Genomic DNA, 25,089 nt, shown 5'->3' on the forward strand with positions numbered 1-25,089 from the left:
GGAGCAGGAGCAGCAGAAGCTAAGCTCTCACATGATCACCCAGGCACAGGAAGCAAGGGAGAGCAACTAGAGATCTGGCAAGGCTTAAGAACTCTCTAAGTCCACCCCCAGTGACGTGCTTCCTCTCAAAACAGCGCCACCATGTGGGGACAAAATGTCCAAATATTTGGAGCCTATGGGGGACCTTTTCATTCAAACCATCACATTCCACCTCCTGGCCCCCAAAGGCTCATGACCATATAAAATGCAAAACGCATTTAGTCCAACTTTAAAAGTCTCCATAGTCATTATCAGTCTCAATACTATTCAAAAGTCCACAGTCCAAAGTGGATTCAGGTAAATATTTTAACTGTAAGCCTCTATAAAATCAAAAGACAAATTACATACTTCCAACATACAGTGGAACCAAATACACATTACCATTCCAAAAAGGAGGTATGGAGGCATTGTAAGGAAATACAGGACCAAAACAAGATAAAAAGCCAGCAGGACAAACACCAAATCCAGTAGCTCCATGTCTGACTTCTGTGACTTTATTTCCAAAGGGCTTAGACAGCTCAGCCTTTCTACCTTTGCTGCGTGCAACACACCTCTCTCTCGTGCTGGTACCACTCCCTGTATGCAGGTCTTCTTGGCAGATGCCTCACTGCTCTGGCATCACGAATGTCTTTTTGGGGTCTCCACTGCCAACCAGGCTTCACCTTCACAGCTTCATGCAATGGCCTATCAGGGCCTTATCTATGGAGGGAAACCTCTGCTGCATGCTGCCTGGACTCAGCGGCTCTCTGAAACTGCAGAGGAAGAACTGATGACCCCTTCACTCTTGCATCTTTCATGCCTCTAAAGCCAGCACCAAGTGAATGACAATGCCAAGTTTGACTACAAGTTTTTGATGGGCTCCAGTCTGCTTTATCCATTTTCAAAGGTTTTCTCTTCAGTGGTCCCTGCATTTTGCTTTCACAAGTTGGAGGCTTAAGTGGGTGTGGTCTTGCCCTGGAGGCATTCTCTCCATTGTTTAAGTCCAAATCTCTAGGCTCCTCCTTAATCACTTTAATCTTCTTATCAATGGGATCCTTTCCATCACATGCCAGTGCTCCAACATTAATCTTTCTAGTGCTCTTTTTCAATCCATCCTGTACATTCTGTATTTCTTTCTGACCCATTTTCTTTTTCACTGTATTAGTCACTTTTCTGTTGCTGTGATAGAAACACTGACCCAAGCAATTTATAGAAGGAAGAGTTTATCCGAGCTTATGGTTCAGGGGAATTACAATCCGCCACAGCATAGAGGTATAGTGGCTGGAGGTGACTGGAGCAGAAGCAGCAGAAGGTAAGCTCTCACATCATGCAGGCACAGGAAGCAAGAGAGCGACTGGAGATCTGGCAAGGCTTAAGAACTCTCTAAGGCCACCCCTAGTAACGTGCTTCCTCCAGGATAGCCATACCTTCTAAAACCTCCCAAATCAGCGCCACCATGTGTGGACAAAAATGTCCAAATACTTGGAGCTTATAGGGGACATATTCATTCAAACCATCACATGCTCCATCTTACTTTTTGTCAGGATCTTTCATTGAACCAGGGAGCTCATTAATTTGGCTAAGCTGAATTGTGTCACTGAGGTCAAGGGGTTCCAGGGTTCACCTGTCTGCTCCCATAGGGTTACAGATGTGCACTGCTGCACCCAACTCCTATGTGGGTGCTGAGATCTGAACTCAGGTCCTCATTTGTGTGGTAGGTGTCTACAGACACAGGCACCTCTCACCCCCTGCCAATTTTGTACTAGGTAGTTTTTGGTTATTGAGTTGTAGTTCTTCATGTAGTCTAGACATTTTTCAGTTATATGGAAGTTTTAAATTAGGATGAAGCTTAATTTTTAAAAAATTTCCTGTGCTTTTAGTGTGATATCTAAGAGATCAATGTCAAATCCAATGACATAAAGATTTCCCCGTTTTCTTCTAAGAGTTTTAGACTATGCAAATCTAAGAGAAAGAACAAAGAATCAATTGTAAATAGTAAAAGCCATATGAGGATTAGGGACAAAGCACACTGTTCTGGAAAGAAAAGGGAACGTCCACAGTAAGAAAGTTGAGAAATTTATTTCTAATTATAAATATAATTCAGATAAGTCAGACAAAACAAAAAAATCCATTACAATGACACTAAAGTGTATTTTTATTTGATCAGATTTGCCCTTTGAAAGTTTCTCTGATAGGCCCTGCTTCAACTAGCCTGTATAACTTGGTATATATTTTGAAGATGTCAAATTTTTTAAGTACTTTCAAAGGCCAATAAAAGGGCATCTTATAATACATAACAGTATATTACAAAATATACATACATATAAATTGATGAATCTTTTCCTAAATGTTCTAGAAACTCATTTCCCTACCATATACTGTATCAAAACAGATATTCCTGTTGTGTTGAATGTGCCAAATGAACCAGTAGTTTTGAATCAGTTTCTTTTATATATGTTGAATTGCATCCATTTAGAATATAGAATACCTTGAAGTATTTGTTGTGGCTGTAAAATATATATTTTTTACTAATATATGTTAGTTTAAAAAGATTAATCTTTTTACCTTAGTGTTTTGTTGTTTTGTTTTGTTTGAGACAGGGTCTTACTATGTAGCCCTGGTTGGCCTCAAATTCACAGAAATCTGTCTGCCTCTGCCTCCTGAGTGCTGGGATTAAAGGCATAAGCTACCACTACCATACCAGCTAGCCAGTGTTCTTGAAAGTCTCTTTGTATTCCAAATGTGACCATAAAAGGAATGCAAATCCCCTTTTCCTATACACCCAGTTATTACATTATAATAAGACTCAGAAAACTTGTTTGATAAAGGAATGGGCTGTTAGCCATATACTGAACTCTTGCTGTAGAGCAAAAGCAGCTTAGATAACAGTAAAATAAATAGATGCTCAGAACCAGGAACTTGTGGTTGTAGTCTGCCTAATTTTTGTAGCTGTTGTTTTTTTAATGCACCAAAATGAAATCTCTATATAAAAGAGAAATAATTTAAGACCAAAAGTAGTTATAAAATCTTAGTCTTTCAGCATAAACATTGTGTATTGCCAAGGAAATATTTTCTACTTTAATATATCTACTCATTTTTTTTAACCCTGAGATATTTATTAAGAAAAAATAATCTAGAATCCAGCACATGAAATATTTTTGTGGATATATAACATATAAAGATGAACTGATTTTATTTCTAGAATTATAAGAACCCTGGCTCCCAAATAATAATGACTTGGGTAATAAGCATGCCTCCAACACAGTGAATATTAAAGAGCAATAAGTTCTCCCTGGCAATGATTGCAGCAATTAAAAGTTATATTTTCATATCTTGTATAGGGATGGAAACGTCCAATATTTTTCTTTGCAGCAAGTAAAGTGGTTGGTGAAGATTCAGAAAATGGGTTATCAGGCGAACTTTCTGTACAGGTAACTGGATCCAAAATATGTAGAACCTAAGAAAAATGAGAGGTGGCATCAGATGGAGGGTGGGCTGTCAAGGCTTTTGGTTTCACAGATGTCTAACTATGTATGAAGTTTCATGTGACTATGGAGTGATCATTACAAATATTTGAATGAGGAATGAGAGAATTTATCACTTTTTCCAAAATGCTATAAATTTACCAATGATGCTTAGTTACAACATTACCCTAGCCTACCTGTATTTTAGTAATGATGAAACAAACGTTCTTTTGCGGATACTGATAGAAGGAATAAAAACAGAAAAATGAGGTCATGTGAATTCTCTCCTATGTCAATTTTTATTTTTAACCAAAAGCATCCACAACCTCCCTCCTACCTTTCATTCAACTGCTTAGAAGGAGGATTCTGCCCTCATTCTTCTGTGGAAAGGCTATTCAAAGTGTTGGATCATTTTTTATTTATGGTAAAAGAAATGGCCCTTAACGTCTCTTTCTTGAATGACATAATATTTTATGCTAACAAGCACATTCACAATACTGTGTTCTCGCTTTTCTTCCTCTGTTCTGGCTTTTTCTATTCTGTTTCCTTTGCTGAGGCTCAAAACAGGATGTCTCAAGTTGAACAAATAACCTTTTTGGTTCATAGCTCTTATTTCTCATGTACAAATTCTCAAAATAATCGTCACATGATGAAGAGTTGTATTTCAAAGGAGATAAGCACTGCAATTGGAAAGAAATCCTTAAAGAAACAAAGGGTGCCACTTCCCTTCCTTATATAATTATGGCTTATTCAAAGGCACTTTCAGGTGTGTTTCCCTAGCTTTTACCTATACGGGTCCCAAATTTGTCTAGGACTGTAACTAGTTGGTCTGTTTTCCTTGATTCTGTAGTACTCAGCACAGTCCTGTGTATATGTGGGAATCAAATAATTTCTTAGCTCAAAAGTAACCTATTTAAATTACTAATGATTGTTAAATTAAAAATTCTTCACAGTGGTTTTATAAGAAAATGAATACACAGAATGATCAATTATATGTTAGCTAAAAAAAAAAATTAATCTTTCAAAACAATTGGATTTTTCTTAGAATAGAGTAGTAATGTTAGAGAAATTTAAGGGTCAGAGGAGGAATTTCCTCTAAGATCAAAAGCTTACTGACGTAAGAAACAAGTTTAGGTTCTACATTTCAAAACTCCCCATGCCAAGTAAAATATGTCCCTTTTAAGTAATGGAATAATAAAAGCTCACAGCTCATAAAACAGTTCCACAGATCATGAAAGAGAAAATACGTTACCTTTTCAGCCATTTTCTCGGCCGGAGTGCTGCAGAATTCAACTGCTGCTGGAATCTTCTTTTGACTGCTAATGTCAACATTTCCCAGAAGATGAGCACTTACTGCTTTTGCCAACTTGTGATTTGTCAGTGCTAGCTCCGCCGTGCTGTGGGGCTGTGTGCTGGGTGAGTACGTCTGCTCTCTTCCCCACTGTAAGGAGACTAAGAGCTCCTCCAAAAACCTGCATAGAACACATATGAACAGTGAAAACCAGTAAGAAGACAAAATATAAAACCTTTAAGAGTAATAATTGAGCAGCATACTTCTCAAATTCTAAGTTCAAGGAATCAGGGCATCTAGTCATATATGAAGTTAGACAACAACTACCTGGCTGTTACCAAGAAATCATCTAACAAAGAGAACACTGTGATACAAGCATATTGTAGTACAGAAATTACTGATACTGTGCATTTCACAGTGTTTGCCCTCACTGATATCTGGATGCTAAGTGAACCTACACCGCCTGGAATTAACCCTACTTGATTATAACGTACAAAGCATTTTCTGTATTGTTAGATTTGATTCACTAAAATTCTATTGAAAATATGTCTGTAGTCTTGGAATTATCTCAGGTTTATACCAAGATAATGCTGGCCTCAAAAAAAAAAAAAAAAAAAAAAAAGATTCCTTTTCCCTCTGAGCTCTAAAAAAATTTGGGTAAAATTGCTTTTCTTTCTTCCTTAGATAGTGCTCAGTGAAATCCAGATAGATCACAATTTCCTTCATGAGATGGTTTTTAACAAGTTCAATTGCTTTAATAGGCTAGGGCTATTGAGCTTATACATCTGTTCTTGAGTAACCTTTGGTAATTTGTCTTCTAAGGAGTATGATCTGCCATCTGTGTCATTGAATTTACTGGCCAGAGTTGTAACATTCCTTAGTTTTGTTTGCTATGTCTATTCAACCTACTGTGCCCACATTTCATTTGTGATACTTTTGTGCATTGCATTTCCTCATTAAACTGGTTAGACATTTCATAAGTTTGTCTTTTAAAAATATATCATTTAAAATTATTTTAACTCTGATCTTTAATATTCTTTTTTTTCTTCTGCTTAATTTGGGTTTAATTTGCTTTTCATATTTCTTGAAGGAACCTTAACTATTAATGAGACCTTTCCTATTTCCCTAAATAAGCCCTTTGTTTTGAAGACAGAATCTCACTACACTGCTCAGACTGGTTTGGAATTCATGAATCACCTGCCTTGGCATCCTGAGTGCTGGGATTTCAGGTGTGCACCACTATGACCAGCCCAAACAAGCATTTCCTTTATTCTTCTGATTCCTCATATAATTTATTGGTAATAATTTAACTATACAAAAGTAAAAAAAACCTTTTAAGGAACATTGCCTTTTTTTTTTGACTATCAGCTTGTTAGGTCTAGAATGTAGATATGAAAGGAAGCGCTAATGTAAAAAGCTTCACAAGTTCTTCCATAGGAAAAATAAGTACAGCACTTGGCTCCTACCAAAACCAGACAAAAGTATAAACAAGCCATAACCAAGAACTGTTTTTAAATACAGAAATACCTTCTCTTCTCCTCTATATTTTTAGGGTTCTTTATCTCAAGCCATCTATTTTAAAGTGTATACGTTCAACATAGTGGCAAATGAGCACGCGCGCGCACACACACACACACACACACACATACACACACAGAGCCTTTCACAGTAGCAAGAATGCAGGAGAAGCCAGAAGAGTTCAGAATGTAAACAAGTGCCATACTTCTGGGTGGCCATCATTTCCTGACGAAACTGCTCGCGTTCGCTCAGGAGATCTTGTATAGCACTTTGGGCATTTCGGTTCTGACGCTGTAAAACTGCTCTGGAGTTAGTTAATTCATCTGCCATTACCCTGAAAAAGATGAAAATTTCACATACAAATTTTCTGACAATAACACAAAATACACAAGTTAATACACTACTTTGGGATTGAAATTTTCAAAAGCTAACAAATGGGCTGGAGAGATGGCTCAGTGGTTAAGAACACTGGTTGTTCTTGCAGAAGACCCAGGTTTGAATCCCAGCACCCACATGGCAGCTAACAACTGTCTGTAACTCCAGTCCCAGGGGATCCGACAGCCTCTTCTGATCTGCAGGCACTGCATGACACAGGTGCACTTACTTACCTGTAGGGAATACACATTTAAAAAAACAAAACAAAACACTAACAGATTTAACTGCTTTGTAGTTTTCAATTTTTTTTTGTCTTTTTGAGACAGGGTCTCCCTGCAGCCCCAGCTGTCCTGGAACTCACTATGTAGACCAGGCTGGCCTTGAACTCACAGAGATCCACCTGCCTCTGCCTCCCGAGTGCTGGGATTAAAGGTGTGAGCCACCATGCCCAGCTAGTTTTCAAATTTTAACTGAAAAATCTTTAACATGGAGAGCTTGGTTAACTGAACTCAGCCAAAATATTTATTAACTGATAGAAAACAAATATTTAACTTTTCTATCTAGCGACTTTTGAATTTATACCAATGCTACTCTAAATTGATCAATTTAAAATTATGTAATGCTTTTAAATACAAAAAAATTTGAAAGGGAAAGCAAAAACCAAGTTATTTTTCCTACCACTCAATTACAGAAAAATACTGATGTTGAAAACCTTCTCAAAAAGGAAAATAGTCTTTCCTTCTGCCCAGCATGCCCCCTTCTTCCTTTATATAAAACCAGTAAAATTTATTGTGGCTAAGATCAAATGAAGCTAACAAAGTTCCAAGGAGAGGACTTAAGTATATTCTAACATAATAGTGTATAGAAAAAATACATGGGATGTATTTATAAAAAGGAATCATTCAATTCAAAGTTTTCTATACCCCGCTTTTAACTAGATAAATGAAGGGCTTTATTGTATGCAACTACTAGAAACTAGCCTAGATATTAGTATACAAAGCAAAGCTTTTCTAAGCTTAAGAGTAACCTTGAGTGTTCTGTGAGAAATCTCCAGATGATTCAATTTAATGTAGTTATTAAACAGATTCAATATGAAGTCCTGTTGCTAAACAGATAGATTAACATCCAGGACTTGTCCCTGTTTACTCAATAGCTGAGAGAAGGAGGGGACAAATAGACAAGAAATCATGATACATAGCTGTTTCCCAATCCCGTGTGTTCGAAGGCCTTGATTAGGGCCTTGTGCTTTTTAGCACATAGGTCAGAGAGTAGGCCCAAGGAATATGTCATAAAATGATGGTTTTCCGATTATGTGCAGGGAGAAGGTTGAGCAGCTCTATTAGACAGATGAAAGTGCTATGAGAACAGAGCACGTTGGTGACAGCACTGTCCTATGAAGCAGGAACGATGCCTATGTTCTCCAGTAGGAGGTATAGGGGAGGGCCTAGTTTTGCCTTTTGTGACTTTAATATTTCAGATGCTTGAATTCAGTTTTGTTTTGGTTTTAAACACTGTTGTAGTAGGAGTGATTTCCAGAATGAAAGAGGGCTGTTCCATCACTTCATTAAGAGAAACTGTGTGACTGATGATCTTAAGAGATTTTCATACTATTGCTTTGTATTATGAGTCAAAAACCTGACAGACAGAATAAACAGTATGAAAGGAAATACTATTTACAATAGAAAAATACCTGCTTGCAAGGAATTTACTTCTCCACACATCACACTGTATTGACATACGTTCTAGCTGTTCAGAAAGCTGAGCGGTGTTTCGAGCCAGGGCTTCATTTTCTAAAATAAGCTGATTCTTTTCCCGGGCTAGACGTTCAAAGTGATACTGAAGATCATCTCCAACTGAAGCGACCAGCAACTTTTTTAACTCACGATTTACCTAGAATGAAAGAATACCACTAAGAGGATAAGTGGAGGAAACGTTACTGACTTTAATGTAACAAAATACATGAAAAAAAGAACTGTGTTATTTAGATCACCATTAAAGTGTGTATCAAAAGTGATATTAAATAATGGTTGTATGGCATATACATTTTATCTCTATCTACAAACATGATTTAAGTGGGGTCTCTGTAATAAGAGAACAAATCAATAACATAAAAATACTCCCAGGCAACATTTAAAAAAGGAAAAAATAAAAAAAAATTAAGAAGTAAAAAACTATGACAGAATGCTTGATGTACTTTTTCTTTCAAGATTTATAGATTAATCTCTATCACAGGATCTTTACTTTTAAGAATTTAAGAAAAGTCACCAGGCATGGTGGTGCATGCCTTTAATCCCAGCACTTGGGAGGCGGAAGCAGGCGGATCTCTGTGAGTTCAAGTCCAGCCGGGTCTACATAGCAAGTTCCAGGCTAGCTGGGGCTACAGGGAGACCCTGTCTCAAAAAGACCAAAAAAAAAAAAGAATTTAAGAAAAGAAATCAGGCTATCTGTAAGTACTCCCAACTAATGTCCCCAAACTGGTATTAGTGTATGGTATAGTATAGAAGAACACTGTAAAATAATGCAATGATATGGGAAAACATTAATAATTGAAATAAATGGTAATAAAACAAAATGAATCCAATACGGATAGTTATGCAGTTATATTTGGACAGTGTAATCATAGGTAACAGTATTTTTATTGTGCCCTTTTGAATTTTTTGCTTTTTTAAAATTTTTTTTCTGTATTTGTATGTGGTGTATGTGCATGTGTGCATGCGCATACATGTGTGGAAGCCAGAGGGAGGGAGACATTAGGTGTCCCTATCACTCTCTGCCTTATTTCCCTGAGGTAGGGTTTCTCACTGAAACTGCAGCTTGGTTGGAGGTCAGCAAGCTCATCTCTGCACTGAGGTTAGAGGTGTGCATGGTCATATGCCAGGCTTTCTATATGGATGCTAGGGATCTGAATTCAGGCCCTCATGTTTGCGTAGCAAGAGTTTTTACTCCCTTAGCCATCTTCCCAGTCCTCCTCCTCCTCTTTCTAAATTTTCTAAAATGTTTACAAATAAATATGCAACAATTTGTACAGAGATTAAAGATATATTAAAATATATCATTAAATTTATTTCAAAGCTTTTGGATAAGAATCACTAACCATGGTGTCACAAATGTCATTTTTCAAAGGATGTACAGTCCTGGGCCAAGTACATGGCTCAGTGGTTAAAGAGTTTGCTATGTAAGTGGCAGTTTTACTAATATGCAAAAGTTAAAGCAATACAATCGAACACTATAGATCCTTAGTCATTTGTAATGAAGACAAAATAATAACTTATTTCACCACTGTTCTTTCCCCCTCCCCAAGTACATATACAAAGGCAAAAATACTTGGAATGGCTTTTTAAAATAAGGACCGCTAACTTGCCAGTTTCAAAGCCTGATTTGGTTATGTGACCCACTTCTATAACATACAGGTGGTCTTGTCTTTAGCACCTTGACTTCCACCAGGTTTAGAGCATAAGTTTCCAATATAAAATCTTCCTAGAGGCTCTAAGACAGAATGAGATATTTAAGAGGGAGTATTTTAGAGAAATGTCAACTTATGATAAATGACATTCCCACAAGGAAATGTGGTTTTCTAACACATGGGATTAAAGGTCCAGGTGTTGACAGAATTTGTTGAAGCTATGAAGGCTCTTACCTCTGTCTGTACTCTGAGCTGGTTTGAAAGGCCTTCTTTGTCCTGAAGTAACCTTCTTTCAGAATTCCTAAGCTTTTCCAAAACATTCTTTACTTCTGAGAGTTCCTTCCTAGGTTCTGGAACTCCCTCTGACTGACTGAGCTCGCCTTTATGACAGCCCAGAGACTTAACCTTTACATTTTTGCTGGGGATATCATGAGTGATAGCAGCTTTGGGAACAAATATTCTCACAGCTTCAACTTCCACTGCTTTTTCAGTAAGAATCTTCCCTAGCTGAAGAACTCCTGGGCTGTCTGAGGGAACTTTCTTCCGTGGACTCTGAAGAACACGTTGCTTTATGGGCGGGACTCCAGAGGTGACTTCAACAGACTTAGGGGGCTCCTCAGTTTCCATTCCATCTCCTGCTCCTCGGATTGGGGTTGGAGTCAGGGTGACTAACAAAGAAAAGACAAAACAGGAACTACTTACCAAAAGAAATGTTAAGAAAATGCCAAGACTGCTTTGCCCCATGTTTAAAACTATTAATACAAAAAGGAATGGAAAAGGATAACTCAGAGAAAGTTAATTTCTAAAACAATCAGTTGTCAACAAAAGATGAATAAAATCTTGTTGGCTTGAAATTTCCTTAGGTAAATGGCTTCTCTCTTGGAAGAAAATCCAGGAGAATCTGTTTCTGACTTCTCTTTCTTAATATGATCCTAGGTAAATATCTTAATCTTCCATTAATTTCTATATCCAGGTAAGTAAAATGGAAATACTAATAACCACATGAAATGACTGTGATGAGAAGGAATGTAATAGCATCAAGTCCTGGCACAGAATAGACAATAATGTTAAATAAAACATAAGTTATCAGCTATATATACAAATATTTGAAACTACATACTTCAAAATAGATTCATCTGTTTACATAAGGGTAGGAGAGAACATTATGTATGTTACACTGGAGAACTGATTAGGAAAAGATTCAATTTTATTCTTATACCTACAAGTTAAATCCCAATTGAACCTGTAAAACTACACTATGTTGTCAGACTAAACTTCCTGAGGCCTCACCTGTACCATATCGACATTATCTTCGTGGTATCCTATGCTCTGTAGTGGCTTTCAACTTGTTTTATGTGCATTATTTTCCTAGGAAAGTGCCTTGTATGCACCATCAGCAGTATAGGAAGAACAATAAACTCACGATGTAAGGATAATGAGGAGGAAGGACCAGGACACAGGACACTGACTGGGGTTGGAATGATAAACTACAAGAGGTCATAGACAGCAAGCATGGTGCCAGGTGAGTAATCTAGGACATTCTGAGAGGCAGTGTGGACCATGATGCTTAAAAAACGTATTAGAAGATAGGGAATGTATATAAAAAAGACAAAATGGGGGACAGAAGTGTAGTTTAGTGGCAGAGCACATGCTTAATATGCACAAAGTCCTGGTTCAACTGCCTACACCATGAAAATAATAAAAAGACATTTTGAAGTATAATGTATAGTAAACAGAAATAAATGATATAAAAAATTTTAATACACAAGAGTTGGAGAGATGGCTCAGTGGTTAATAGCACTGGCTACTCTTGCCAAGGACTTGGGTTTAGATCCCAGCACCCACATGGTGGTTAACAACCATCTGTAACTCCAGTTCCAGGGGATCCGATGCTCCCTTCTGACCTCCACAGGCAATGCACAACACATATAATGATTGGTAAGTTCATTAGCATAACCAAATCATGTGTGTGAACATACACACAAAATACACATACACATATATTTGTAAATAATGCAATAGCCTAAGACAAAAATCTGAAACAAAAGTTCTTAATTTAAGAAAAGTTAATACGAGCCAGGTATGGTGGTGCACCCCTTTAGCCCCAGCACTCACGAGGCAGAGGCAGGTACCCCTCTGTGAGATCAAAGTTAGCCTACATAGCAAGTTCTAGGCAAAAAAAGAAAAGCTAATGTGGAGTTAGAGAGATGGTTCAGCAGTTAAGAGCACTGGCTGCTCTTCCAGAGGACCTGGATTTGTTTCCCAGAACCCACATGGCAGCTAACAGTCATCTTTAACTCCAGTTCCAGGGGATCCGATGCCCTCTTCTGGCATCCATGGGCATTGCACGAATGGGTTCACTTACATACATGCAGGCAAAACAACCATACACATAAAAATACCTTAAATTTTTAAAAAAGAAAAAAAGTTAACCTATATTCCTTGTTGCCAATAAACTAAAAATCATAACCTAAATGCACCAAACACTAATCATGTTTCATTCTAATGATTCAGTTGGAATTTATCAATTTGGTAAGAGTGATAAGTCTTATTAAAGTTAAAAGTTTCTTAAGAGCTTTGGATACATAAAGCTTTATTTAAAATAGTGATTATATTCTGGCCCTAGAATTGGAATTCTGCCAAAGCACCACAGAAATGTTAGCTTGCTCAGGGTAACAGGAGGAAAGCTGACTATGAAAAAGGTACAGCCAAGGTAGTCTGCAGTAAAAGAAATTGTGTAAAAGAATCCTTCCTCAGGGTTGTAAGGGTTTTATTCTTCTCTGACTGTATTTTTATTCCACTTCCAAAATTCATTATATAAATACAAACACTAGAAGCAAAACAGATCATCTACAGTAATATTCTCTTTGGTTTCCACTACTGTTTTTCTGTTATCAAAAGAAATTGACAACATATCTCTATATCCTTATCCCTCTATAACGTCTCATTATTTAATTTCAGCATTTTCATACATATATAATCATAATAAATTTTGTACCCTTAGTGATATACTTTTCTGTTTTGCTACAGTCTTTATTTTTTAAATTTTATGTATAAAATATATATTTTATATTCCTTTATGTTAAGATAGCATCACTGGTGACTGGAGAGATGGCTCGGTGGTTAAGACCACTGGCTGCTCTTGCAGTGAACCCAGGTTCAATTCCCAGCACCCACATGGCGGCTAACAACCATTTGTAACTCCAGTTCTAGTTCCAGGGGAATTCAATGCTTTCTTCTGACCTCCATGGGTACTGCACAACACAGGTGCACTTACATACATGCAGGCAATATACTCATACATGTAAAAAAAAATATATATAAAATATATTTTTAAAAGGTAGCATTATTTACCTAGTCACCACTCTACTTAGACCTTATTATGATATACTAACAAATAGTTTCATGTCCACACATTTTCTGAACTTTTGAATTATTTCAAATAAACTTCCAGCTGGGTGCAATGGTACATGCCTATAATCCCAGCACCTGGGAGTTTGAAGCAGGATAATGAGTTTAAAGCTAGCCAATGATTATAAGGAGAACCTGTCTCAAAAGCAAAAACAAAAAAACAAAACCCCCAAAGAATTAAAAAAACAAACAGTGAAAGTGTATGTGAGGCCTAGGGCTGGATTTCTAGCACCACAAAACCAAACCAAAACAAATCAAATAAATTTGCAAGCATAGAATTTATGGATCTGGTGAAGATCTGTATTGTTAAACAGCCTTTCAAAATCACTCCACTAATCAATAGACCTATTTCTTGTACCTTGAAGGTTTTTCCTTTTTTGCATACTCAATACTTAACATTTAATACAATAATTAAAAGTAAGAATACAAGTGAGGTGTTCAGAATGGCATTAGACAGAGCAAGCATTCATTACATGTAATGGCCAATTATTTTATAGAATCTAATAAACTTCTGATATTGGTAAGAGAGAGAAAGTTTGCTTAATATTATAAAATAGATTGCAATTTCCATTCTTTACGCTAGCGTTAAAATTGTATCACTGGAATATAAGACACATTTCATTTAATAGATTTCTTTTGTTCTAATTTTTCCTAGGTATGCAGCAAGGTATTGGGATGTGAGTGATATCAAGCTGTTGTTATGATGAAAGCTCTCTCAGGAACAGCTGATCAGGTCTTGCTAATGTGTGGGAGAGCAGGCAGAGCTAGGGCATTTGCATTTTCTCACTCAGTAGCTTACCTTTCATAATTCCATTTTTCCCTGTGACACAGTGTAGAAACCTTTATTACATCTGTGCTGGGCAATCCAGGGCACATTCATGAATGATTAACTCCTTTCAAGAGGGAGGTACCAGCTCCATATTGCTGAGTGATGCTGAGGAATGCAAAACTCCAATTCTCCTGATTCTTCACTCTTGGAGGCGAAGCAGCAATCCTTACACTAGTCAAACTGACTTCCACCTGTGACCACTTGCCAATAAATTAAAACATATCTAAGGTTTATGGCTTATTTATATTGACTTTCCCATGGACTGCTGTAAGAAACAACAAAGCCACTAGCCTAACATTCTAGATAGGGGTTGGCAAACTTTTTCTGTAAAGGGCCAAGCAGTAAATATTTCAAGTTTTTAGGATAATGAGGTAAAATTAGGGATAGTTGCTAGATACTTAATATAAGAAGACACACTTTTTTTAAATTGATGAAAACATTTTTGGTAATGTAGCATATGTAAAAAGCAGAATTCTTTCTTCTTCTGGGTAACAATGGATTTGTATGGGATTCAGTCACTGTTCGCATTATCAAACTGTTTGAAAACAGTTTCAGGACACCTGAGGGCCACACTTTATCAATCCTTGTTCTAACTTACAGAAAGAGAAATGCTATAATTTCATAGGCTATCATTGAGCAAGTATTTCCTTTCTTAATAATAATTTATTAATAACACAGTAAATCTATGGAGACAGGCACCAAAAGTCAGCATGACAAAGTAGTGGGCAGAACATCAAACTCATGATTCAAAATAATATTAAGTCCCTACTGCCATTCAGGATGAACCTTAGACAAATCATTAAACTTTGCCTTCCTCCTGTCACTTGGGGCTCTCAGAATAATGTAAATACTATATGACCATGCTAGACAAAATTGTTTCTCTTGCAGACTAGACTGCTGGAAGCTACGTAGGTTGGCGACACCTCCTACTTTGCATTATCATCTAAGGAAATGTGCTTGGCACAGCAAAAAGTGAATAAATGCTCTCCTCAATGTAACCTCTACACATAGAACAAATACATCTCTCAACTCTCAGCAGAGAAGCTTCCTTACTGTAGCATATGGTGATTGACACAGAAAGCCACAATTGGCCAACGTACAGAGAACAAGCGGGCGCAGAGTGGGATGCTGTATCAAACCTCTGCCTTCAAGAGTCAGGGATCATCGCGGGAGAGTAAGCAGAAAGACTGTTAAGAGTCAGAGGGGGTGGATGACCACAGGAAACAGAGCCTTCCAGACATGATTGGTTACTCATATGAAGTCTCAGCAATAGTGACAGCATGCACAAGTGACACCATGCAAGCTCAAAGCAGACAGATCCCAATACAGTCATGAGGAAGTGGGTAAGAACCTAAGGAACTTTTGGTAACTGACGGCTGCTGGGACGGGGAGAGACAGGGTCTTACAAGGATGGGATGCTTGGTGGGCCCAGTAGATGGACCCACACTGAAGAACATTTGAGGACACAAATAAGACTCTATTGGCCATATTATATTTATACACACATATATATGTGTGTGTGTGTATGTGTATGTTGCATTAAATTGGGCAGAGGGCAATGGAGGAAGATGCAGATAGGGGATGAGATCTAAAAAAAGTGAAGAAAATGCTCAGTGAAGGTTATCAATGTGTTAACATATACCTAAGTTTCATTTAAACACTTAGTGACTAATTTTTAATCATTATTATTTAACTTTATGTGTATGTGTGTATTGCTTGCGTGTAAGTGCACCTGTGATGTATAATGCTCATGGAAGTCAGAAGAGGGAGTCGGATCCGCTAGAACGGGAGTTAGAAACAGTTGTTAGCCACCACGTGGGTTTTGGGAACCACACCTGGATCCTCTGCAAGAGCAGCCAATGCTCTTAACTACTAAGCTATCTCTATAGTGACTGATCTTTAAAAACAACCTATTTCCTCTCTACATTTAATCATTAATTCCAAGCTCCACTATATTTAATAATATTCTTTTTCTTTGTTGCTTTGGTTTTTTTTTCTTTTTGACAGGGTCTCCCTAGCACCAGCCTGCCTGGAACTATGTAGACCAGGCTGGCCTTGCTCTCACAGAGATCCAACTGCCTCTTCCTCCTGAGTGCTGGGATTAAAGGCATGTGCCTAGTCGTTTTTTGTTTCAGCACTGGGGACTGAATATATGTCCCAGTGCACGGGGCAAGCATTCTACCCTACCAGTGAACTGTATTCCCAGCTCTTTTCACATTTTATTTTGAGACATGATCTCACCAAATTACCAATGCTAGCCTTCAGCTCACCATAGTCAAGCAGCCTTTGAACTTGTGATCCTCCTGTCTCAGTCTCCCAAGTAGCTGAGATTAGAGGCCTGTACCATCAGGTTCAGCATTAATGTTCTTTTCAGTGTCACCAATATCACCTAATAAAGTTTAGTTATTACATTAGAAACATATGCTATAGAAAATAAAGTTAGAAGTTAGTTCAACATTTATTAAAGTGATATCTAGGCCTTCTTTCTATAACCTCTGGACAAGAGTTTCATGGTCAAATACATGTGAGCAATTCTATATAATGCATCTATTTTGGAATTTCACAGAACATGTTAGTATTCTAACAACTCTAAGGAGTCTGGCAGTATAACCTACTACTCAGAATTTTCAACTTATTTGTTCATTTTTCAACTATTCTTTATAACCCTATAGAATTAGTGTTAATGTCAGATTATTTTATGGACTCAGAACTATTTAAATATCTCAGACCTTACTATTTGGTCTATTTTTAATGAACCTAATTCTAATAGATAAATTTTTAACCTTGTATCCTAGAAAACTTTGTATTCATTTTAATTATCCAATTATATTATTTATTCTGTGTTTCCCTTTGAGAACAACCATACGATAGCAGTACTGTTCCTAGTCTGAGAAGCTGTTCTGTTGCTATATGAAACAATCATGTTTCTTTTCTGAGGAAGTTATAGGAAATGCAGACCACTGACAATATCAAATACACGTATTCTTTTCCTCAGGCCATGAAAGTACAAACATCTTTTGTTCACTAACAGTAGTTACACTATATTATGAATATAGACTACAATTGGATTATCGGCCTTACTGGATAATCAAGATAAAATGAAATTATGTGAAAGTGCTTATAATTCTAATCCTTATTATAAACAATAACAAAAATAATTTAATTCCTCAGAGGCCTTTCATAGCAAACTTTTAATCACTAATGATAATACTATATCTGGTTTTGGTTTTTGCCAAGTGCCATATTTGCTGCTTTGACACAAAGTGTCATTTAATTCCTCTCATTTGCCATTCATTCCTAGTTTATTACTTATTGTCAGTCTCTGATTTGCTTGTTCTAATACTATAAAACCTTTCTAATGACACAAAATGCTGCTGTGTACAACTATATTAAATTTGTCATCTATTAACATGGTCTTTCCTGCTTGCTTCCTAAACATATTTCAGTCCCTTTTTAAAGAGCAAGCACTGCTAGAAATCTGCTTCCTACAAAGTTCATGTTTAGAGAATCCTTGCCAGCAGAACTCACAGTGCTCAAAGAATAAGCTAAGTCAGGAGGTGCTTACCTGGGACACGCTAACTGATTCCTGTATGTAAGAGAAGATGAAAGTAGGCTATAAGGTCTGAACTGAAAGAAAAGAGATCTAGGCTACTGAAAGATTTTCAAGTGGTTGCTATGAGTAATTAATTACTGACGCTATAGATCAGGAAAGACAGGGGAGACTGAAAAAGAAACAAAGCTAAAGCAGTACTGTCCAAAAGAAATAGGATAGTTAACTAACACATTTTGTTATTGAATAGTTGGAAGTGTAGACAGTTCTTAGTTTTTAAAAAAACATGCTAGTTTAAATGCTGGGTATGGTGGCGCATGCCTTTAATCCCAACACGCCGGAGGCAAGTGGATCTTTGAGACAGAGGTCAGCCTAGTCCCTATAGAGACTTCCTGGCCAGCTGGGGTTACAGGGAGACCATATCCAAAAAACATTAATTTAAATTCAAATACCGCATGTGTTTGGTAGCAGGTTAGAATGCAAAGAACTATAGAGTAAGCTGAAAGAAAAGTGATGCCACGGACGTCATGGAAAGATTTTCAAAAGGTAGAGAATGACAATAGTATTAAATATTAAAGAAAAGACAACGAAAACAGGTGGCTGCTGTACATACCGAGCTATGGGTGGAACTGTTCGCCCAAGCAGTCATTGTGTTCAAGTTATAACCTCTAGTGCTTCAGAACAAGACCTTTACTACGAATTTAAGTAGTTAAGATGAATTAATTTAAGACTCGATAGCATTAACTGTCATGACTGCTCTTTCTTATAATGAGGAGAAAGTTGGATTAAAATAAACATACACACAAGGAGAATGTCATGTGAACATGAAGATGTGGATCAGGTGTAGTTCACTTAAAAGCTAAGAAGCACCAAAACTGCCAGCAAATCAGAAGCTAGGAATAGGTCTAGATCATTCCTAGTGTCTTTAGAGGGAGTGTGGCCTTGCTGGTACTTTTTTTGATATCAGATTTCTAGTCCTCAGACCTGTGAGGTAGTAAGAATCTGTTGTTTAAGCCACACAATTTGAGGTATTTCGTTACAGTAGCCCCAGCACTGGAATACATTGATATACATGCCTTTGATATCTGTTAGTTACTTGTTCATCTATTTAAATCTTCACATTTTTTTATTCACATTTATTTAAATCTTAATCTCCTCCTGGATATGGAATACAGATGTAAAACTTTTTACCCTACATGTTGAAAAATGATTAGGTATCTAAAAAATACATTCTAATGATAGTAATACTCAACTGTGTAAGAATAATGAAATGTAAATTTTGCACTACAAAATAAACAAGAAGAGACCAGAAACAAATGATTCTTAAGGAAACTATGTGATTTAATTACGTGGCTAAAACACTCCTTTTTATGAAAAATTTCATACCATAAAAACAATCATCATTAAAATACGAACACTTACCTTTGGTTTCTAAACTTTTAAGAGTAGTCATTTTTCTCGTAACTAATGAAAATACTTCCACTGAAGTAGCCTAGAAAGGAATGCATAGGAGAGAATTAGAGCAATATAATCAATGTGTGCCTCTACTTTCAAAGTTGTGTTTTAATTGTTTCTGCCTTTGGTAGCTACATTTAGAAAGGGAGGTGTTCATTAGCCCCTTCTCACAGATTGATATGTCTACTAAATGTTAAAAAAAATTAGACATAGTCTCAAGTATTCTGTTTCACCATCCTCACCTGGTACAACGTTTTCAGAGGCTTGTTCTGAAGGATAGTTCAGAAACAATACTTCAGTATTGTAAGCATCACTGAGGTTATTGAAGGGGCTTTGTAGCATTGACATGGCAACAGGAATTTAAAATAACTGACACGTGTGTATATATGTTCACTACGTATATTAAAGAGGAGGTTCGGTTTAGGTAAGGCAAAAAAAAAGATGACTTACTGTGCACTTTTTTGACAAAATCACGTGTAGTTCTTAAAACTGGATATATGCTTTCAGAAAAGCAAGTACAGCCTTACAATATAGATTCGGATGATCAGAACACAAGGAAGATGGTGCCAATTCAACATTAACGTGATCGATTGTATAGCCGATGACAAGTGGCTTCACAGGCACACACACAAAAATGCCTGCTCAGTATTAGCTTTTACGACTCAGTATGGTCCAGCTCCCCGAATAGCATAATCCTCGCTCTGAAAGCCTATCACAAGACTCCTTCTTCCAAGAGCAAACTGCGCTGAGCCGCCAGAACCCGCCAGGGAGGATGCTCAGCCAGCAGGTGCCACAGCGAGCTTTGGTCTCCAAACAGGTGAAGCGCGGGAGGACGGGGGCGCGGCGGCAAGGGCGTGCAAGCAGTGACACCGTCTGCCCCGGGGGCCCGATTCCAAGTTTGCCCCGGTCTAGAACAATCCCGGAGGGACGGCCGCCCTGCCTCGATCCGGCCTCCTCCCGCTCACACCCTGCCCCACGCCGTACCTCTAGGGCTCACGGGATTTCGGGCGGCTTCTCTCCCCGCTCCCCGGGTGCTCCAGCCCCGCAGCACCGGCTCAGAACTTCCCCTCCGAAGCCGCCAGCACGGCTTTCCTTCCGCACACCTAGCTGCTTGCTCACAAGCACTTCCGGTTACTCAGGGTTTCGTTTCCGGATTATGTCTTAAGGAACAGGACCAGCACTCGGTACTCAACTAAATTGCAGATATACAGGCCCGGCGAGGTGATGAGTGAAGTGCGGTGTTGCCTACTTTAAAAGCACCGAGATTTGGAGCGAGGCCGCGTCTGGCTTAAACTTCCGGGTCACTGGTCAACCAAACGGAAGTGGACACGTTGGAAGGAGGAAGGTCGCGTCGCGTTGCCCCGGGCGATGGCTATAGGTGAAGGGGCGGAGCTGCGCGTGCTCAGCCACAGGAGACCAGGCGGCGTCGTGCGCATGCGCCGGCAGTGGACAGCGCTCCGTTGCCGGAGTAACCGGATGTTGGTGTTGGCGGTGTGGTCTTTCTGTCTGGAGAGACCGATTTCCTGTGCTGAGATCCAGAAACCATGGTGAGTGCTTCCGGAGGCCTGGAGAAAGGCTGCGGGGTCCCGGGCGCTCAGCGTCCGAGTCTTGGGCGGATGTGCACTCAGGAGTCTCTGTTCCTATGCGCTACCTTTTCCCGCGTATGGACAATTCCCGTAGTCTCCTTTCTCGCCCTGTTTCTTGCAGCATCCTGAATTCCACTTTACTGCTGCTGGAGCCACCAGTTAGAAAGTAACTTTCTAGAAAGGAAAGGGATAAGATATAGAATCTAAGAACATCACGTGAGACTTTATTTCGAACAAGTGGTTTATGCTTGCATTTTTAGCTTTTGCATTTTTCAACCTTGCAGCTTAGCACTAAGGTGGTATGTCAACGCTGACCTGAATCGGAATCTCCATAAATACTGGAGTGTGCTTTCCCAAGTGGTGGGGTTCTGCATTGCATTTTTGCCAAGACTAGATGTGTGTGGGCTCAGCTTTTGTTCAATTTATTATTTTTTAGGTCTGTGTTTCTTAGCAGGTATGCCTGGTAGGGTTACTTGGAGAGCGTCTGGAATTCAGTTGCATCGCCATAAATTCTGACGGAATAAGAATGGAGCTTGATATTTGCATTAAAAATCTTTATTTTAATTTAAAATTTACCTGTTTATTTATTTTTGAGAGAAGATCTCACTACGTAGCCCCAACTGACCTGGAATTCACTTTGTAGATCAGGCTGGCCTCAACCTCAGATCTCTGTCTGCCTCTACTGGGATTAAAGACATGGGCCACTGCACCTGGCTTATTTCTACTTTATGCTTATAATTGTTTTGCCTGTATGTATGTGCACCTGGTATATGTGCAGTGACCCGAAGAGGGCGACAGCGCCCCATGTAGGTGCTGGGAATAGAACCAGGATCCTTTGCAAGAGCAGCGCATGCTCTTAAGCACTGAGTCATCTCTCCAAGATTTTTAGTAAGCCTGTCAGGGATCTTAATTCATCCGGTGCTTCAGCCAGAGTTCCGGTTAACTCAATCACTAGATCTTCTCAGTGCTTAAGAATAGGGGATTGAGATAGCAAAGTGATTGACTTCAGATGGGTATATGTTACCATGAGTTAGCAACAGATATCCCTATATACCACCCTCTGATCCCCATTACTGTTCAACAGTCCTTTTTATTATCTGATCTGGTCCTGTTTTCTATAGGGACCTTTTCAAATCTTCACAAATTCTATGTCCTCTTTTTATTTTTCCTAACCCAGAATCTAATAGACAATTTCTTCAGCCTCCTGTCCCAACCTATCAATAATTTTATACATTCTTAAGTCTTGTAGAGAAGGTGTTGAGAGAATAGTCCATCTATCTTTGCTCTTGATCTCACTTGTTCCCATTTATTATATTTTGCCTTTTTTCTTTTTCTTTTTTAAAAAAATTTATTTATTACTTTTATTTTAAGTGTATCTGTGTATTGCCTGTATGTAGGTAAGTGGATCTGTGTCGTGCAATGCCCATGGAGGACAGAAGAGGCTGTCAGGTCCTCTGGGACTGGAGTTATGGACAGTTGTTAGCTGCCATGTGGGTGCTGGGATTCAAACCCAGGTCTTCTGCAAGAACAACCAGTGTTCTTAACCGCCGAGCCATCTCTCCAGCCCCACCTCTCTTTTTTTCTTTCCTGTACTTTCTACCTCATCCTCCCCAGTTTCTTCTCAGTGCCCATCATACAGCTTAAGAAAGTTAAACAAAGCAAAACAAGCTCCCTTGTTTGTGTTTTTGTATTTACTGTTTCCCCAGTCTTCCCATCTACTCCTTGAAAGCATGGAGTTTTTCCTTGCATTGACTTTTGCCCATTTCCTTTCATCTCCAAAATTCTGTTTTCAGTCTGTTCTCTCTTAGCTTTATTGAAGTTGCTCTTATGTGTGTTTCTAATGGAACAGTACGTGCCCAACTCTGCAAATTTTCTTTACTTGGCCTCCCTCTGAAGGTTAGCTGTTCCTCATCTAGCAGTAATCAGTTGTCAATATTCCTTTAGATAAGATTGGGGTCTGCAGTTCATTTTCCCAGTTCTATGCTGGGTTACTATCTGGGAGTCCCTATGACCACCCTGGCCAACAACTCAAAAGAAGGTATCTCATGTCTGTCATTGTCGCTTGTTATGTAGCCTTTAGCTATACATATGGACTCTTAAGAAATTATATTGGCCCCTTTAATCTTTACTCTTAAGGTCATTTGAGGATCTGTTCCTCAGGGGTCACAAGGGCTTGGGAGGAGCCCCTGGGTACTTTCTTCTTCCAGTTCCATCTATGTGAAGATAAGTCAAAGGTCCTGCTCAACCATGGCTGGCTTCGCTTGGAAACATGAAGGAAATGTTTCCTCTGTGCTGACCCTCCTCTTTATAGACTGGACACTGCTTCAAGTCCATCTGGTGGGGTCTCCTCGGCTTCCTTGATCACGAGGACAGGTGACCCACAACCGTTATAGGACATTTTGAGAGATGCTCAGAGTCCCCTGGAACTAGTCGACCTAGGAGGGCAAGGAGCAAAAAAGTTTCCTTCGTGTCCCTATGACCAAATTATTATAGACCTAAAATATGCCTGTTAAACACCCAAGAAGGTTAGTTCCACCAGTCTGGTATTTTCAATTACTGTGTGTCATGTAGATAAATCTTGGGCAAAGACTAGTTGTTCTCAGATAAACCTTACCTAGACAGATACTTCTTGATCTGATATGTATAATTAGTACGTTGTTGGAATAATATGAACCACATTTTCATTATCCACTAATCAATTGAGGGACACCTAGGTTGCTTCCATCTCTTAGCTATTGTGAAAAGAACAGCAACAAACATGTATGTACAAGTGTCTCTGCCGTAGGATAAGTTCTTTGGGTATATGCCAAGGAGTGGTATAACTGGGTCAAATGGTAGGTTCATTTGTAGTTTTTTAAGAGTTCTCCACACTGCTTTCAATAGGGGTTGAACAAGTTTGCAGCCGCATGAGCAGTGGATGAGTGTTGCCCTTTCCTCACATCCTCTCCAACATTTGGTATCATTTGTTCTCTTGATCTTAGCCAGTCTGACTGGGGTAAGGTGAAATCTTAAAGTGGTTTTAATTTTCATTTCCCTGATTATTAGTGATGTTGAACATCTTTTAAGATGTATCATAGCCGTATTTACTTCTTCTATTGAGAACTCTGTTCAGCTCCTTAGCCCATCTTTTAATTGATTTGCTTCTTGTCTTAGTTCTCTGTTTTTTGAGTTTGTTATAATATTCGGGTTATTAAACCTCTGTAGGACGTGTCACTTGTAAAGATTTTCTCCCATTCTGTGGGTTTTCTCTTTGCTTCCTTGGTTGTCTCCTTTGACGTACAGAAGCTTTTAAGTTTAATGAGGTCCCATTTGTTAATTCTTGACCTTGTTTCCTGAGCAATTGGTGTCTGATTTAGAAAATCCTTTCCTACACCTATATCTTGTAGGTTTTTTCCAATATTTTCTTCTAATAGTTTCAGAGTTTCAGGCTTTACATTGAGGTCTTTGAGCCATTTGGAATTCACTTTTGTGCAGGGTGAAAGATAGGGGTTTAGTTTCATTCTTCTACAAATGGAGATCCAGTTTTGCCAGCACCAGTTGCTGAACAAGCTGTCTTTCCTCCAGTGAAATTCCTGGCCCCTTTGTCAAATATCAGGTGGCTGAAAATGCGTTTACTCATATTTGGGTCTTCAGTTTTGTTCCATTGATCTATGTGTCTATTTTTGTGCCAGTACCATGTTGTTTTTATGACTATAGCTCTGTAATACAGCTTAAAATCTGGTATAGTAATCTCCCCAGCATTGCTTTTAGTGCTCAGGGTTGTTTTGACTATCCGAGGTCTTTTGTGCTTCCATATGAATCTTAGGATGTTTTTTTCCAATTCTGTGACAAATATCATGGGAATTTTGGTTGGCATTGCATTGAATCTGTAAATGACTTTTGGTAGAATGGTCATTTTCACAATATTAATTCTTCCAATCCATGAGCTAGCATGGGAGGTCCTTCCATCTCCACTCTCTATCTTTAAAGATTTAAAATTTTCATTGTAGAGCTCTTTAATGTCTTTGGTCAGGTTTACTCTGAGGTATTTTATTTTATTTTTTGCAGCTATTGTGAACGGGAGTATTTCCATGTGCTTTCTCTGATTACTTGGTATTGCTATATAGAAAGGCTATAGGCTTTTGTAGGTTAATTTTGTAGACTACCACTTTACTGAATATGTTATTAATTTCTTGGAGTTTTCACGTGG

General features: G+C 38.4%; 2 protein-coding genes across 5 annotated transcripts in view; one reads left to right on the plus strand and one right to left on the minus strand.

Moving 5' to 3' along the window:
- Positions 1-2,988: 2,988 nt before the first annotated feature.
- Blzf1 (basic leucine zipper nuclear factor 1) lies at positions 2,989-20,619 on the minus strand. 3 transcript variants are annotated; one of them, XM_029559524.1, is made up of 8 exons: positions 20,299-20,619; positions 19,282-19,351; positions 14,280-14,509; positions 10,304-10,737; positions 8,357-8,556; positions 6,497-6,625; positions 4,735-4,954; positions 2,989-3,475 (listed from the first exon to the last, which is right to left on the minus strand). In XM_029559524.1, exons 3-8 carry the CDS (start codon positions 14,284-14,286, stop codon positions 3,290-3,292), a joined length of 1,176 nt encoding a protein of 391 aa, XP_029415384.1. In that variant the 5' UTR covers positions 14,287-14,509; positions 19,282-19,351; positions 20,299-20,619; the 3' UTR covers positions 2,989-3,289. The 3 variants fall into 3 exon arrangements, with proteins under 3 accessions (XP_029415384.1, XP_008823131.1, XP_008823132.1); XM_008824909.3 differs by lacking the exon at positions 14,280-14,509; XM_008824910.3 differs by lacking the exons at positions 14,280-14,509; positions 20,299-20,619 and adding an exon at positions 19,765-20,280.
- A 109-nt stretch (positions 20,620-20,728) lies between these two features.
- Nme7 (NME/NM23 family member 7) overlaps positions 20,729-25,089 on the plus strand; it is a 225,000-nt gene continuing 220,639 nt past the window's right edge. Inside the window, exon 1 of one of the 2 annotated variants that reach the window (XM_008824912.2) lies at positions 20,729-20,861. In XM_008824912.2, coding sequence (XP_008823134.1) covers positions 20,859-20,861 — 3 coding nt within the window. In that variant the 5' untranslated portion in view covers positions 20,729-20,858. The remainder of the gene's footprint in view (positions 20,862-25,089) is intronic. The other variant, XM_029559528.1, reaches the window with a different exon arrangement.

This window comes from Nannospalax galili, unplaced genomic scaffold (genome assembly GCF_000622305.1).
Source record: "Nannospalax galili isolate Female #2095 unplaced genomic scaffold, S.galili_v1.0 scaffold1189, whole genome shotgun sequence".
NCBI classification, from domain to species: domain Eukaryota; kingdom Metazoa; phylum Chordata; class Mammalia; order Rodentia; family Spalacidae; genus Nannospalax; species Nannospalax galili.